Genomic DNA, 16903 nt, shown 5'->3' with positions numbered 1-16903 from the left:
TTTTATTATTATTTACCACAACTTGCTTTATTCATATAGCATTGCTGAGAAAACAACAGTTATTTTTCCACTATTATCAGCTTCAGGAGAGAAGCTTTGGTTTGCCTTTTTTAAAAATCAAATTACTCAACCAGGATATTTTATAATTAATATAAAGACCTGAACATACTGGTATTTTTGAAGGGGTTTTGTAATTTTTTTTTTTTTCATCCTTTAAATGAAGTACTTGTGTCATTAGATCAACACATGTATTACAGGAACCATAAATCAACCTTTGAAAATAACTTTTTTTCCTGACTGGATTCAGCATGTTGGGGTTTTAATGAAAACTAATCATTTGCATTACATCTTGAGTCAACATGTTGCAGATTATTATGACAGCAAGCAAAAAATATATGAACTGCAATTGCTGAATTGGCTGGATCCACAATAAACAGACATCAGCTACAGTGAGGAAGTTCAGTGCTTGAGGCTCAAACTTCCATCAAAGTCTGTAAGTATCCTGCATTCCTATTGCCAAAAATTGTGTCAGGCTCTCAATCCAGTTTTGACAGAGTGTGCCCTACTTAACTCTTAAAGGAAGGGGCAGTTCAAGAAAGGATTTAGAACTGCAGACCTTACATGGCTGCCAGTGTTTTGTTACAAGCCTTGCAGGCAGGATTTCATACTCACCTGTGCTCAGAGATTCCTCTTTAGTTCTCACTAGCTGTGTGCTCCACATCCATGCTTTAGGTAGCTCTTGCTCTGTGTGCTAACTCTATTCACAAGCATCCTAATCTTCTGTGTATGCTGAGCAGGAAGAAATCCGAAGCAGAGGACTCTGGATTTCATTCTGAGACTCCCTTACTGATTCTGATGTTAAGTGAATACATATTTCACAGCATCTCCTAGAAAATGAGCATGCTGTAACAGTCTAAGCTTAATGCTGAAGAGTGTTATTCAAAACTATTTAGCAAAAGAAAATTTACTTATGGCATCGCATTTTTATCAACCTTTTTTTCTTACCTTCACACAATGGTATGTTGCATTAGCAGCACAGACCAAGTTATTATTAGGCCAGCCATCCAAATCCGAATCCTCACCACAGATGCGTCCATCGCCAGCATAACCTGTCCTACATTCACATTTGTACATAGGATCACTGAAATGGCCCAGATAGATGCACTCTGCAGACTTATGGCAGCTGTGTGTCTTGTCCTTGCATGGATTCTCAGGCTCACAGACCTGTAACAGATAGAGCGTACTCACTGAAACCTTATGATACTCACAGCCAGCAGCGTGTGCCTCAACTCTGTCAAAATCAGTCCAGCTTAGATGCCTAAAGACAGGAACAGTTTTTTCAACTGTGGTTAGTAAGTCATACTGTTCTGCCAGTTCACAACTCCTGACAATGTGTACAAAGAAAATAATTAAAACAAACCACAGGAAAAACTGGACATTATTCAAAAAGCAATTAAAGTGATTAACATTTTCAGAACTCCATCTGCTTTCTTCCAGATGTCATTAATCCCCAGAAACTAACTGCAATAGAAAGTAGACTGTACTCACCCTTTTCCTTTAGTGTTCTGCTTGTCGGTATACAAGAACTATCTTATTTTCTTAAATCAAAGAGGCCCTAATGAATTCTCACATTCCCCTCAAGTAAGTTTTTGTTCTTCACTTTGCTTATTTTCATTGATGGTATCTAAGGATCTTACATAGATGTTTTACATTCAGACTTCACATATTGAATTAAGCACAGATTGTTTCAACCACAACAGAGAAGGCAACTCCTGACATCTGTTTTGATGTTTTCATCTTTTCTATCAAACTGTGGTATTTGAAAACAGTCTTCAAAATCAATTCCACCCTCTTCTGTTCTTCAGCACTGATAGGTGTTGGCCGAATGGAACTTAGGGAGTAAGAACCCCAGACATATGTCTGATGACACCCACACTAACAGCACTGTATTTATTGAGAGAACAACCCCGATTCTTCAGTTTCCAATTCCCTGAATAGGTATCTACACCTGAGAGAAAGGAGAGCAATGCAGGGGAATGCTTGCTCATGGCACATTACACTGATTGGGTGAAACTATGCAGATGCCTAGAGAAAATAAAAACCTAACACCTCCCGCCCCCCTCCCCCAATACTGAGTGTTTTGTTTTTTGAACTAAAACCAACCTGAAATAAATAACTGCTGTTCCAGGGTGCTTTTGTTTGGTACCCAAGTTTATCACATGATTTCATTCACAAATATTTTCAGGTGAGAATTAGCACAGTTTCAAAGCCATAAAATTCACTTGACACAACTTACTTGCTTCTCCATCTTGGCAACTTCCAGCCCTACCCCATAGGGCTGACTTCCTTTATAGCGTGGAGGACATGGCAAGCAGTGGAAACCCGGATTTGTGTTCACACAGCGATGGACCTGATTCACCTTAAAGCAAACATCTGACACAGCTATACACTGCAGGAAAAGACAGAGAGAAGAAACCAGTTAGATGGCTGCGTTAATTACCAAATAATGAAAGTTTCACAGTGATTTCCTGATGTTAATGGAAACAAAGTCAATACCTCATCAAGATCCTCACAGACAGTACCATTGCCAAGATAACCTGCTGGGCACGGCCCACATGACCAAGACCCATCTGGGTAACTGTTGCATTCTGCTCCAGGAAAGCAAGGATTTGACAAACACCCATCTGGCAAAGACACATAAAAATGTAAATTAACTTAGGAACATAAAAGGCATGTAACATTTTGTTTAAGAAACAGGTATTATCTGTTCATTAGCTTAAATCACATCTGATGCAACAGATTAAAACCCCTTAGAAATGGTTTATTAAATGCATTTAATATACTATTGATTTAATATGAAAATATTAAATTTCTACATCCAGTTGAATACAGCACATTGAAACCCTGCTTAAGAAATTCATACTTGTTCAGGAGTCAGCATTAAGAACACAAAATCATGCTGATCTAAACAGCACCCAAAATAGTTAAAATGTGCTTTCCTGAAAAAAGATATAATTAGTAGATTTCTGTAGTGTCAATTCATAATTATCAAAGAAATAACAGCAATAATTATACAGACTGAATAAAGAATGACTAAGTACCAACCAATTGGGCAATCCTTCTTATTGCACATATCATGTTGCTTGGTATCTCCCACACATGGCTTTCCTCCATACTGTGGCTCTGGGCTGTTACAGAGGCGAGACCTCTCACGAATTCCTCCTCCACAGGTAACAGTGCAGGCAGACCATGGAGACCAGGGACCCCACTGGCCATTCACTAGGACAGGCAGAAGAGAGAAGAGCATCACAAGCAATATACAGGTAACAACATTTGCTGCCAACGACAACCACCCTTTCTTCACACCCCTGACTGGGGACAGTTTCTCACTACACACAAAGGCATAAGGATGCTGGCAAAGCCTTACACTGAGATAGCACTATTTCAGACACAAACAAGAAACACCCAATTGCTTTATAAGCATTTTTTGGCCAATAGTTAATAATTTTGGCCAATAATTCTGCCCACTGGCATGGTATATTTCCACTTAAGTAGATCAGAACAAGTACAACACTTTCAAAGCTCCCTACTCAGCTTTCATTTTGTACAGAAAGCAGGGTGTGACCACAGGATGCAAAATTCTGCTGAGCTAAACCTAAGCTCTTTGGCTTTTTTTTGTGGCAACAGTACATTCAGTAAAGTTGCAGCTACTATTTTTGTTTTGTAATCCATTCATTAATGTATCTTCAAAAGTATTGCTTGACAGTATTTGAGTGAACTTATTTCACTGTTTCTTCTGCACATTTTATATTGGTACAGATCTACTGATCCTGTTGTCATCAATCCCGTATTGTCTTGAAACACAAACATCACTGAACAAAACTGTGTTAGTTCTTGGAACTGCAATAAAACATATGGACAATGGTGTGTGTCCTTAAATAAATATCCTTTTCATTAACTTCACATGCACAGGTAGATCAAAAAATAGAGGAAGTGTGTATAGCTATTTAAGTACTATTGAGTTAGAAGCCTGACACCAGTTTTAATTTCATGTCTCAAACAGAAGCTAAACACCGAAGAGAGGGGGAAATGAAGAAAGAGATAGAAAGAGAAAAGAATGAGGAAGAGTTATATTGAGAAGAAAAGTGAAAGTGTGTGGAATGAATGATCCCTAAAAAGGTTAAAAAGTGTATCTGAGAAAAAAAATTATAACAATTAAATATGTTGAATGTGTGTAAAATATGTATGCATACTTTCAAAGAAACCTGGCTATTGGGGGACTGTATGTCTACCCTAACATGTACAGCATCAGCTTTTTTTATATAAAACGTTTACATACTGGATATGCAGAGATAAATCACTAAGTTACAAAATTAATATTTCTCAAACTCTTAATGTTTAAAGCCCCATCATAACTTGTGAGGTTTAGAAAACCTCCAACTGCATTGTCATCTTCATTTTAAAAGCACTCGTGTGTTATTTCACCACTAAGCTACAAATTATAGCTTTCATCATAGAAATCCACTGTAATTTAGATCTGAATCAAGAGAAGAAATTCAGCTGGAATATTATTGCGGTAACTTGGATTCAAGACCACCGATGTACCTGGACATGGAACCTTCTCACACTTCTCTGTTTCACGCCCATTTCCCACACAGTTTTTCCCACCCATCTGGGGGATGGGGGAATTGCAGAGGCGGATGCGGGTGATATTTCCTACTCCACAGGTAACTGAACAGGAGGACCAGGGAGACCAGTGACTCCAGCCGCCATCTTGACGTACTGCCAGAGAAAAGAGCACTCAAGGAAATAGCCCACCTATGAACTCACTTGTGAGTTAACCTTCTAATAAGCATCTAGCCACATCTGATGAGTGTCCCATCTCTTTCCCGCCACTGTCACTTACAAAGCATAGCATGTCAGCTCAGACATTCAAGTACAGCTTTCTTAAGAATCTCAGTGACCAATATATGACTAACATGCATGTTAGACATTTTACTTTATCATAAACTTGCTCCAATGAAACAAATACTTGTTCAAAATGCACATTTGGACCTCTAGCAGCTTCAGCAATAGCCTTAAGTACTATAGTAGCTACCTGCAATAGTATTAACTATCGTTCTGGAGACAGTATTATCCTGTTAAGTGCCTTAAATATAAAAGCAGTTTGATATTTCACAAAAGTGTCCAATTCTTACTGTATTCCTAAACACTACTAAGCTAATAGAATGGATAAATAGTTGTGAATAAATTGCAGAATAAAATGTGACCCCACGTATAATGATTATGAACGGAGTGTTGTCTCCAAACTGACTTCAAACAGGAGACTTCAGTTTACGGTGTTAAAGAAAAGATCACCCACTATATTTTTGTTTAACAGAGCTGAGCCAGAATGCACATACCTACTAAATTGTCAGGGAAAAAAAAATATTTGAAAGGGGGAAGACAACAAAGAATCTAGTGATAGCTACTTTAATTATGCACATATGGGTGTTCAAACACATACTGTTCTGACCAGTAAGTGTTCACAGCAAATCCAGAGTAAGCTTGATTTTACTTAGAGAAGTCCAAAGAAGCTTTAAAACAAGTAACAAAATGTACTACTTACTGCGATGATCACATTTCTTAAAGCTGCACATTCTTGTCTGGATGTGCGGGCCTGTACAAGCACTCCTGGTGACATCACACGACCTTCCTCGCATCTGAGTCCCAGAGCCACAGGTAACTGAGCACTTTGTCCAGTCTGACCACGGGGACCAGCCTTCCTCACTGTCATCAGCTGCAGAGCAGAATGTACAAAAAAGTATTTAGCATTGAAAGTTGCTCTATTATCCTACTCAGAGGATTTTCACTTCTCTTTGTCTGTAGAACATACGCTTTGTCCTTTTTTTTTTTACCCTCTAATTTTGCTTTCCCAGGCTGCCACTGAAGTTAGGGAATTAGGGTTTAATATAATGAGAGGTTAGCACAGAAAAGAATTCTGGTTCTTCATGAACTTGCATGCAGTCTTCGCACAAGGCACCGACTGTTGGGATGAAGAACATCTTATCTCTAGAGTGGACTGAGCCAAAACCTTGAGTTCCAACTGCCTTTGACTTCAGAATATACATCAGTATGACAAGATGCGGCCCCATCTCTGAACACAATATAATAGTGAACATGATCAAGAGCATATTTTAAGAATATGCCCTATGCTTGACTAGACAAAAACCCAAGTATATTCCAATGCATTTTTATTTATGACATCTAAGTAAAGTGTTGTCTTTAACAGACCTGTCCAGTACAGAGTGAAATGGACTGAACCCAAAATGAAGTCACTTAATTAGTGAAATTACTAAAATTATTGTCACTCCAAGTTCTAATTCACACCCTGCAATGCTGAGAGAGGAAAAACAGCTTGCACTCTTAAATATTGCATCAAACTGCATTAAACTTGATCTGGAACTTCAACATCCTCCATAAGGAAATAAGACTACATTCTAAACTGTTAGTCTGTTTTAACCAGGCAGTACAGAAAGGAAATAGCAGCGCACAGGGCTATTTCAAACCAACAAAAATTATGATGTCCAGCCTTAGAAAATGTACCTAGGGAGGAGGATGTATCTAACCACCAGTGTCCAACTTATCCAGGTAAGTTATCAGCTTACTTGTAAGCAACTAATAGAATCACCAAAGAGAGTCCAACTCCTCCAGAAGGTAACTTCAGGCTGCCAAGTTACTGCATATGATCCTTGTATACATGTAACATTTTCATTTAGTCTTACCTGCCTCAACTTCTTACTTGTTTTGACCTCTCCAGCACAGTAGTAGCTATTTTAAACATTCCCAAGGATCATCTTTCTCTTCGTCTAAATACTTACAGTGAGAGCAGACTGGACAGCATTCACCTTCAACAAAGGATGGATCGGCACAGGAGACTGCTGGGCAGGTGATTTGATGGCACACAATTTTAGAATCCTATAGGCAAAGCAATCAATTTACTGACTTATGCTCACATACAGAGACCAATAAAGGTGGGCATCCAGGGAAAGTTTTGAATAAATAAAAAAATTTCCACACATGAAGAGTCACACACATAGGGACTACTTTTTATAAATATCACTAAGTCTAGGCCAGGCTCTGAGTAAGGGTGACCTGACCTGGAGCAAGCCCACTATCCATTTCTGTAGAGAAGAATGTTTCCAAAACCTTACCTGGCAGGTACATTTGGTGCAGCTATCTACAATCCAGCTCTCATTATCTGCAAAGACACGGCCATCCTGCCAGCAAACTGACTGGTTCTTCAGTGTTTTGTTAGGTCCAATCAGTTCCCACATAATTTGGTTCTCTTCAGACTAGGGGATGAAGCAAATTAAAACAATTCTGTACTTTGTAAACAAAACATTTTAAATAAGGCAAAACTGAGGCACTACTGGATTTCACTCTTTAAATGAAAGAAAAACTTTATGTACATTAAGTATGCAAATGAGTACATGATCAATTGCTACTGCATAACAATTCTTCAGCTAATAGTACATAGTAATACAATACTAAGGTAAATCTGTTCTTAGCAGTTTTGCTTTCCTCCAATACAACTCATCTTGATATAGGAAGATTTTAGTCCCGAGACATGTGGCATAGTAATAAACTTCCTTCAGAAAGGATTAACTTATTCAGAACACAGTTGAGTTTGTTAGCTTTTGATTACTCTGTAACCCTCAGAAGGTTTGATTTCACTTGTGTACAAGTGCATGTGTGTGTTTTTTAAACCCAGTCTGTGAAAACCAAGCCTTCATTAAAGTGTTATATTCAAGAACTGCCTAACTAATTACTTTGAAAATGTAGGTCAACTCTACATTACATAGGTATACCAGCAGGTATCCACATGTACATACAGCAATCTCTAACTGCCTCTGGTATAAAACAAGTCTTCAGACTTACAGGTACCTACCACTTTTTGGAGGTTATCAGCTAAGTTGTTCACCACAATGCGCAGGCCAGTGAGCTCCGTGAACATTGTTCCCAGCTCTTCACATGAACGGTCACAGAATTCAGCCTTCTTCTCTGGTTTCTCACCCACGTACTCAGTTGTGACAGCAGGGCTCAAGTGAAGGATTTCAGTGCTCTCGTTGATGGTGTTCACTTCAGCTGGTAGCAAAAAAGGGAAAGAAGAGCTGCATATACAAAGGTCTTCCACAGATTACAGACTTCTGCTGGAATCACAGATCAGCACCCACGGGTAGAGTTTAAACATCTCTTTTGGCACAGCTTCATGCTAGATTATACCCATGAATAAAAGAGACGGGTTAGATGTCAGATGGTTACAATTATAGGCCTTCCCTTTTCAAAAATTAAGAGCCAAGCTGTGTCTCACACGGCCCTCACTTTAAAACATTGTTGGCACTCAACACATTAATTTATGAAGAAGGCATAACAAAAGGACACAGCAAACCTATTTTACCTATTCAGAGCCATGAAAGGTTCCATTTTTCATGACCTATCATATTTTCTTGATGCAGAGAAGAAAGGCAGAAGAAAGTTTCCTTGCAGAAAGTTATTGTCCTTGTTCTGTTAATGAATTCCATGGTTACTTGGATCAAATTTGGACCATTATGCAATTTATACCAGACTCTTGGCTGCTTTGTGCTGCACTTCCTGGTGTTAAACTATCGTTATAACAGCTCCTCTGAGTTTAATTCCAAAGTGAAACAGAGGTCAAGCTAAGACCAGGCTGAATATTCGATTTGTCAATCCAAAAACTCCTCCATCAGGCAAACCGTAATTAAAACAGAGCTTTGCATGCATTGTATAGTGAGAACTGGACATGTTCTAATGTCAGTTTAAAAGACCTTCCTGTCTATAACAAATTTAAAAAGAATATAACAGAAAGCAACAACAGTAATTAATAAAAAAAAAGAACACAGATAACTAAATAGAACAGTCTGTGTTCTGCTCAGCAGTTAAATCTCCATCAGGTAAATATCTCATGGATTCCGTGGAAGCTTTCTCTAAAGACTCCATCATACACTCAAATTTGGTACCAGGTATACAGAAATCCCTATGGTCCTGTGTCTCAATAGACTTGTTTACCAGATGTAGTATTGTTATAACAATGGAAGGTTACTAAACAAAAAGGAGAACAAAAGAATATAGCAATTCAAAAAGAAGAAATCAGGACAGGAATGTATGCGTCAGATTTTGAGGGCTTGATTTGATGCTTGACTATCCAATGTAAACTCTTATATTTAAATGTACAAGTAATGAAAAATGTACAAGCAAAGTATTGCTCATTCAATTAGAAGGTTGAAAATAAAAGAACAAAGAACCAACCCATAAGATGATGCTAAATAATTACTTCTCAACCATACTTAAAGTGATTGGCTTGATGTGCTTTTAAATTAGCTATGAAGTATCTGCAGCTAGCCAAGGTCTACAAAAAATTGTTTGCAGTATTCCAGAGTTGAAGTAATAGTCCAGCTTCACTTACAGAATGGGAGAAAACCGATATACCACATAGCAGATCAGAACTCTCAGTGTCATAACAGTTTACTTCAGCTGCTTTCTGATTCCCTGGAAAGAATGCTATTTTCCTACCACATTGAAAGACTAGGTTTCTCAGATTCCCCCATAGCACTTCTCAGGTCATTAATTTCATATTTTTCAAGCCAACATGGAGTGTGCCTTGACTGGAACATTCTGAGGACATTAATAAAGCTGTATAAACCAAAACTATGTTAGAAGAACTAAATCCACACTTCCTACTGATACTTGGCAGCAACTGAAAGAAGATGCCTGGGGATCACTGGGAAATCAGTTCTCTGCTGCTGGCTTCCTGCTAATTTCCTAAGGACCACATGATTATCTTTAAAATAAGAAACAAGAAGAGTAGAATGTGCATCCTTTCACATATGCAAATGTTATTCCATTGATCTAGCTGAAGGGATTTTAGTGATGTGCCTATTTAGGTATGTTTTTGTCATCTCTCCTACCCAGTGCAGTGTGTAAGTCCTGCCTAAAGTATTTGCAACCACCACACTACAGATACTTTCCTACCCTCAACCCAGCAGCAATCCCAAGCTACCATTTCACCATACCTCACATTCTCATTCTAGAATTAAAGATCCAGCAGGAAAACACAGTCCTGTCTGTGAAAAAGCAGCAGGCTTTTTGTGTCCTCAGAGCTGAGGGCACTTCACTGGTAACATCTGCCACGTGGGACACTCACATAAATTTGGCATCTTGTGGTACCATCATGTCTGTACCACAGAACAATGGGTGGGCCATCAAAATGGGAAAACATTTATATACCTTGTGGTCAGTAACATTTTGCCCATGGCTTTCAGCTGTGTTAAGTATGCTGCATAGGCAATGCCAGAAAATCAGACATGCATTAACAAGCCTTAAGTAATTTTGATGGCTTCAAGCCACAGTGTGCCATTAGCACTCTTCTGTTGCTGAAGAAGTAATTTCCATCTTGTTGTGTTCTCTTGGTGTTACAAAGTAAAAGTAAAAATACTATGATTTGAACTATTTGCTAACATATCCCAAGAAGAAGAAAACAAAAAAAAACTCACCCACACCATAGACCTGTATAATTTATCAGACCTGAAAATTTGATAGTTGACAGATGAGATAACATATTAAAAATACTAAATGCTGGTTATTAGCTGCAACAGATATATAGAATTAAGTATAAGCAGTCCCCATAAGGCAGGTAGCAGCATGCAGAACTCTATTATCCCTTTAGGCTCCCATTGGCTTCCTCTTTAGAGTAGAAGTAGAATAGAAGCAGCCTTCCATTTTCACTTGATGATATGGCTAAACATTTGGCCAAACTATTTCCCTTTGCAGTGATCAACCAAGTAAATCATTTGAATACATCCTCTTCGTTGGCTTTGCTGGTTTTATCTATCTATACCTAGGGACCTCATCCACTTGAATGAGACTGTTCTCACTTATTTCTAACACAACATGACTCTTGTGTCTGAGGTCCTGCAGCAGAGCACACCACTGGAACATATGAAATAACGAACCAGTATCCTCTATCAAGATTTAAAACAGACTAGCAAGCCCAGTTAAATTTCTTGTGCATATACATATATACACATCCCTATGTATACATGCATTTGTATTTCTTATCTGGCCCCCTCTGAAGAAGTTAAAACCTGCTACTGCTTAATATATGGGGTTTGCATGAACAAGGAAAACAATTTTGCTTAACTGATTTGCTCTATGTCATATGTTCTGGAAAAGTGACATAAATAATGGCATTTCAGATGGTAGGAGCTTCAAATAAGACCCTAAAGTCCTGACTGTCTTGTGCACCCACCACGTTCCTCCTGCGGCATCAGCTGTCTCCGATTCTTGACTGAGCTCCTGCCAGATACAAACACTGGAAAGTAAAATAGCCAGCCATATCCCATGAGCCGAAGTACAAAATCTTAGTGCATACTTGACAAATTTTCATAACTCTTTCATGATGAATCCAATATACTCCCACACACAGAGGGCTCCCCTCATGAGGTCAATGTGAACTGGGCTAACTAGAACACATGGCAGCCTATCACATACATGCCTTCCATACCTACCTTTTGTTTGCCTTTTTTTTTTTTTCTTATTTTCCTTAGGTTGTTTTGATTAACAACACTATGGGATTCAAATCCAAAGCCTCTTTCAGTCAAACTTACTGATGAGGAATTCAGTGTCTGAGACTTGCAGACTTGATCACGGACCCATTAAGAGTCAAAAGCAACATTCCTGGTCTTGTACTCAAAGAATCATGAACATCTCATGGAATAATGTAGATATTTTTTTTTTTACACATACTCATTTTTCCTTCTATTACTAATTATTTCTGCTTGAAAGCTTTTCTCCCAGCTCAAAACCAGAGGCTCACAGTTATAAACCTAAGCAACAGAAACTAAAACAGTAGCCTAGAGAGTAGAATTAGTTAGCAATATAGCTAACAAATAGATTCCTATTAGCATCAAGAAGCAACTGAATTTCCTCTTTATTTTTAAAATAAAGATTCCTCCACCATTTCACAGGTATCTGCTGCATGGTTTTGAGATAATGTCACCACTGACATTTCTCATTTTAAGAGTCAACTGAACAGTACTAATGACGTAAAGAAGTCTTACTTGACTGGCTCCTCTGGCATCCTTTTTTACGCAGAACATCCTCTATCGAAGTATCAAAGATTAACTGAATATTTTGCAAAAGACCCTGTAATAATAAAAAATTAAGAAACAGTTAGATAAATTTAGGATTAACCAATAACTAAACTGTCTCAAATCCATGCTACTGACTGGATTTAGCCATAATATGTAAAAAAAAAAACAAACCACAAATAAAAGGCATTCAGCCTTTGTAAAAAAAAAAAAAAAAACCCACAAATAAAAGGCATTCAGCCCGACACACACTGAAAAAAATGTTGATAGTTGTCACACACAATTTCAATACTATAAGCAACAAGATCAGGTATGTTCTTAAATAGGTCATAATAAAACAATGATTAATCACCAGTGAGCTCAAATGTTCTTTCCACAGTGAGCATTTTAGATTCTAGTTCTAGGAGAAAAAAAAAAACCCACAAATAAAAGGCATTCAGCCCGACACACACTGAAAAAAATGTTGATAGTTGTCACACACAATTTCAATACTATAAGCAACAAGATCAGGTATGTTCTTAAATAGGTCATAATAAAACAATGATTAATCACCAGTGAGCTCAAATGTTCTTTCCACAGTGAGCATTTTAGATTCTAGTTCTAGGAGATATTCATCATGAGGTCAAAGCCAACTTTTGAAGTTCCCACCCCATGGCACTTCCATCTTTAAAAATCTCAAAAAAAGAAAAAGGGGGGAAAGAAATAACCAGTTCTGTGAGCACAAATGATGGGTTAACTTAGTCATGGAGGCAGGAAAGGAGAGGTTGTGGGCATGAGCTTTTGGCTTTCCTGCCAAAACTGGTGACCCCATGGAATCACACTCCAGTATGTCACGCTCTGGCTGACAACTAGAAGGCACAACAGAATGAGAAACAAAGGGCTTTTTAAATTTTTGAAGCCATGAGTTCAAATCTGATTTCAGCTGTGAGTGAAAAGAAGCTATCCTTAAAGCACTTGGGCCAGATCACATGTCTGTATAAAGTAGGAAGAAATTTTCATTTTATAGGAATAGCTTCATTTTAAAACAAAAAAGAAACAATACATGTTTTCCAACAAAAGGAAAAAAAATAATTTACAGGACTGATCAAAACATTTTGATCTACTTTTGGATACAGAGTAGCTCCGAGGAGAAGGACTTGGGGGTACTGGTGGATGAAAAGCTGAACATGAGCCGGCAGTGTGTGCTGGCAGCCCAGAAAGCCAACCGCATCCTGGGCTGTATCCAGAGAAGTGTGGCCAGCAGGTCAAGGGAGGGGATTCTGCCCCTGTACTCTGCTCTGGTGAGACCCCACCTGGAGTGCTGCGTCCAGCTGTGGAGCCCTCAATATCAGAAGGATATTGACCACTTGGAGCGAGTCCAGAGGAGAGCCACGAAGATGATCAGAGGGCTGGAGCACCTCTCCTATGATGAGAGGCTGCGGGAATTGGGCTTGTTCAGCCTGGAGAAGAGGAGGCTCCGAGGAGACCTCATTGCAGCTTTCCAGTATCTGAAGGGGGCCTACAAGGGTGCTGGGAAAGGACTTTTTACAAGAGCCTGTAGTGATAGGACAAGGGGTAATGGGTATAAATTGAAATCAGGGGGGTTTAGATTAGATATCAGGAACAAATTCTTCACAGAGAGGGTGGTGAGGCACTGGAACAGGTTGCCCAGAGAAGCTGTGGATACCCCATCCCTGGAAGCGTTCAAGGCCAGGCTGGATGTGGCTTTGAGCAACCTGGTCTAGTGGAAGGGGTCCCTGCCCATGGCAGGGGGGGTGGAACTAGATGGTCTTTAAGGTCCCTTCCAACCCTAACCATTCTGATTCTACTTTTCTTTTTCTAAATTGAAAAGAAAGTTTATTCAGAATGGCAAGCCAAGACAGTCTGTTAGGGGATGGGCCAACACTACATGCTTCAGCTCCATCAAAAATTCTTTCATTCCTCCATCTTTCTTGTTCAAAAAAAATTTAACAAATATTGACAGGTTCATTTGACTTGAACAGAAAAACAGGTCTTCAAGACAACTCCAAAGAATTCTACAAATCATTACAAAAATGCAACATGACCAGAAGTCTTAAATCTGGAAAGGAAAGTGGGTGGTTGCACAGGAAAATGTATAAACAGGTTTTGTGTGCTTTCCCTGGCCTTAGACATTTCTTTACCAGTCCTTTGTTTTCAGGAACCGCCAGATTCACACGTCACAGATCCAGCAATGAATAAAAACACACTCAGGAGAAATTCTGCTTGGGAACATCTATGTCCCCACCAAATCCAAGAGCTGTTGGGAGAACAAAACTGCACCCATGTCGTCTTCTCAAACTAGTTGCAGCTACGCCCTTGCCTCATCAGTGACCCAAGCTCCTCCAGTTACCTACCCTGAAGTGATTCTCCCGAATGGACCCTTTTGCCACATACATTCTGCTGTTCTCTGCTTTCAGCTGCTCATAAAAAGGCTCCTCCAGGATGAAGCTGTCAATGAGGTCACAGCCAACATAGAGGTTGTAGTTCTCCCCTGTTATTTGCACGGTGAGGTTCTTCCACTGCGAGTCAGCGAGGTCCACGTCTTCAAGGGAAATCACATTCTGGAAGCCATCCACCCAGTAGATAAGGTCCAGGGTGTTGGCCCGGCCATTTGAAATGATCTCAAACTGCCTCTCACTGATGCCAGGACCCTCTAAAGCAAGGATAGTGCCTCTAGATTGCCTGTCCTGTCTCAGGGTGGCTGAAAGGATAAAGCCCTCATTTTGTCGTATGAGCTTGACAATCTTTTTTAATTTCTCTGGTTTACATGGAGGTATATGGTCAAACCGAATGAAACGATATGCTGGGATAGTGGGGTCTGGACCCCGGAACAATTTTGCTCCAACCGTCTTTCGGTTTATGTTACTGATTTGAAGTAAATCAAAGGCAGTCTCCTCTTCCTTCTCTCCATCTGAAAGAGTTAACAGCATGTGACAATGTGTCTGCAAAAAGTGTTACAAGAAACACAACTCTGCACACTGTACTTAGTAACTGCAATTATATGTCAGACATGAAGATCAGCTCAGTAAACGCAGTCAGTACTTTCCTACTTCTGCAAACAGAACTGTTCCTACCAGCATGTAAGTGAATCATAACTTTCACCTGTCATTTTCATTTACATGACAACTCTGGCCTTCTCTGTGTGCAAGTATAACTGATTATTTAACTAAATACATGGCTATACGTTTTATATCCCTATATTACACATTTGCATATATATGTACGTGCTGCATGTTCATGCATATACCTACACAAGGATGCATGTAACAACAATCATTATATATTTTTTAGACATATGATTAGATAAGGAAGTTGAGCCAGTTTCCATATTTAGACTATCAGCTAATAAAAGTCAAGTTATGAAGCCATGTGGTCACATGACAACAGGAAGCAAGAGATTTGCTTTTTGAAGATTCAGGCCAAGAAGTCAGATGTAAATGAGGGTCTGGCACTCTGCCAATTTACATTCTACTTATATTTGGTCTGTAGAGGTCTTTCTCTACCTCTGTCTTCCTAAATGTTTCCCCTCACACAGTGATTCTGTTTAGGTTATGTTTCACCACACATTTCCACTGCAAAGGTATAACAGCAATTATTTGAGATTATATACATTTTGATCAACAATTTCTAGAGAAAGCAAATTTTGGCTACTTATTGGGAAATCTTCATTTAGCAGTAGTAAGATATAGCTACCAGAAACACCCCCAGCAACTACTACTCCAGGCACTTCTAAAAAATCAGATATGATTACTTTTCCCACTGTAGCTCAGGTAAGCCAATGTGTTACACAAACTTTTAGCTGTGAGAGTTATTCTACATCTAGTTAAGAAGTGTCAGAACTTACCCTGAGCATTTGAGGAAACCCACAGGGTTATCAAGACAGCAAGCCACAACAGCCAACTCCTCTGCAGCATAACTCCTATGATTAGACCAAAAAGTAGTAAGCATTAGGGAAATAACATTTCTCAACTACAAATATTTTAATTTACCTCATGAAATGCCACGAGGAAAACCCTTATTATAAGCAACACATAAAACCAGAACTATACATATAAAATCAGAACTTCTATGTTGACTGTTTCTTCTAATACTTTCTGGAGGGTTATTCTTGATGCTAGAAGTAAAATACTTATTCTCTCCACCATTTTTTAGTATCTGGCATATGGGTCACACGACACCACACAAGATACAGCATATTAGTAGCTACATCTTTACTGAGCACAACATTCAGCTGAAATTCCTTGTAGGATAATGGAGTCTCACTAGATGCAGGTTCTGAGTACTAGGGGTACTTTTCAGTACCTTTTTCAGTGCCATCGTACAAACACCTGTACAATGCCTCTCTTTTCTGTGTGTATATATATATAATTTACCCATTCTTACAATCCTCTGTAGCCATCCATAAGTGGACAAAGTGACTAAAATTGATGCCATTCTTGCCCTGCAGCACTACACAGTTAGAAGCCACATAATCCCATCTCCGTATGTGCACTCGCAATGAATGGAGCAGACGGCGATCCGCGGAACGTGCAGACATTCATTTCCCTGGAGACAGCCGAATCACTTCAACGCCGCACGAACTCCACACGTTTTTGGAAGGACTGGGGCATGCCAGCTTTTACTGCGAAAATTGCCTTTTTCCTTACTGCCCTGGCGAGGTGCCAACATCAGTTACCAGCAAACGCCTGGAAGCCGCTTTCACCTCTGGAGCCCAGCGCCCGACCCCCGTAGGACCCCGCCCGGGCGGCTCCGGC

General features: G+C 39.3%; 1 protein-coding gene across 1 annotated transcript in view; it reads right to left on the bottom strand.

Moving 5' to 3' along the window:
• THBS2 (thrombospondin 2) overlaps positions 1–16064 on the bottom strand; it is a 30342-nt gene extending 14278 nt beyond the window's left edge. Inside the window, exons 1-12 of the mRNA XM_010157225.1 lie at positions 15994–16064; positions 14504–15060; positions 12120–12204; positions 7931–8127; positions 7194–7334; positions 6861–6957; positions 5609–5779; positions 4606–4782; positions 3106–3279; positions 2557–2684; positions 2297–2449; positions 1006–1224 (exon numbers count right to left, since the gene is read on the bottom strand). Of these exons, the coding sequence (XP_010155527.1) occupies positions 1006–1224; positions 2297–2449; positions 2557–2684; positions 3106–3279; positions 4606–4782; positions 5609–5779; positions 6861–6957; positions 7194–7334; positions 7931–8127; positions 12120–12204; positions 14504–15060; positions 15994–16063 (2169 nt within the window). The 5' untranslated portion in view covers position 16064. The remainder of the gene's footprint in view (positions 1–1005; positions 1225–2296; positions 2450–2556; positions 2685–3105; positions 3280–4605; positions 4783–5608; positions 5780–6860; positions 6958–7193; positions 7335–7930; positions 8128–12119; positions 12205–14503; positions 15061–15993) is intronic.
• Between the last annotated feature and the right edge of the window lie 839 nt (positions 16065–16903).

This window comes from Eurypyga helias, unplaced genomic scaffold (assembly GCF_000690775.1).
Source record: "Eurypyga helias isolate BGI_N326 unplaced genomic scaffold, ASM69077v1 scaffold12500, whole genome shotgun sequence".
Classification (NCBI taxonomy): Eukaryota; Metazoa; Chordata; class Aves; order Eurypygiformes; family Eurypygidae; genus Eurypyga; species Eurypyga helias.
The sequence above is the reverse complement of the archived record's forward strand: the minus strand, read 5'-3'. Positions and strand labels throughout refer to the sequence as shown.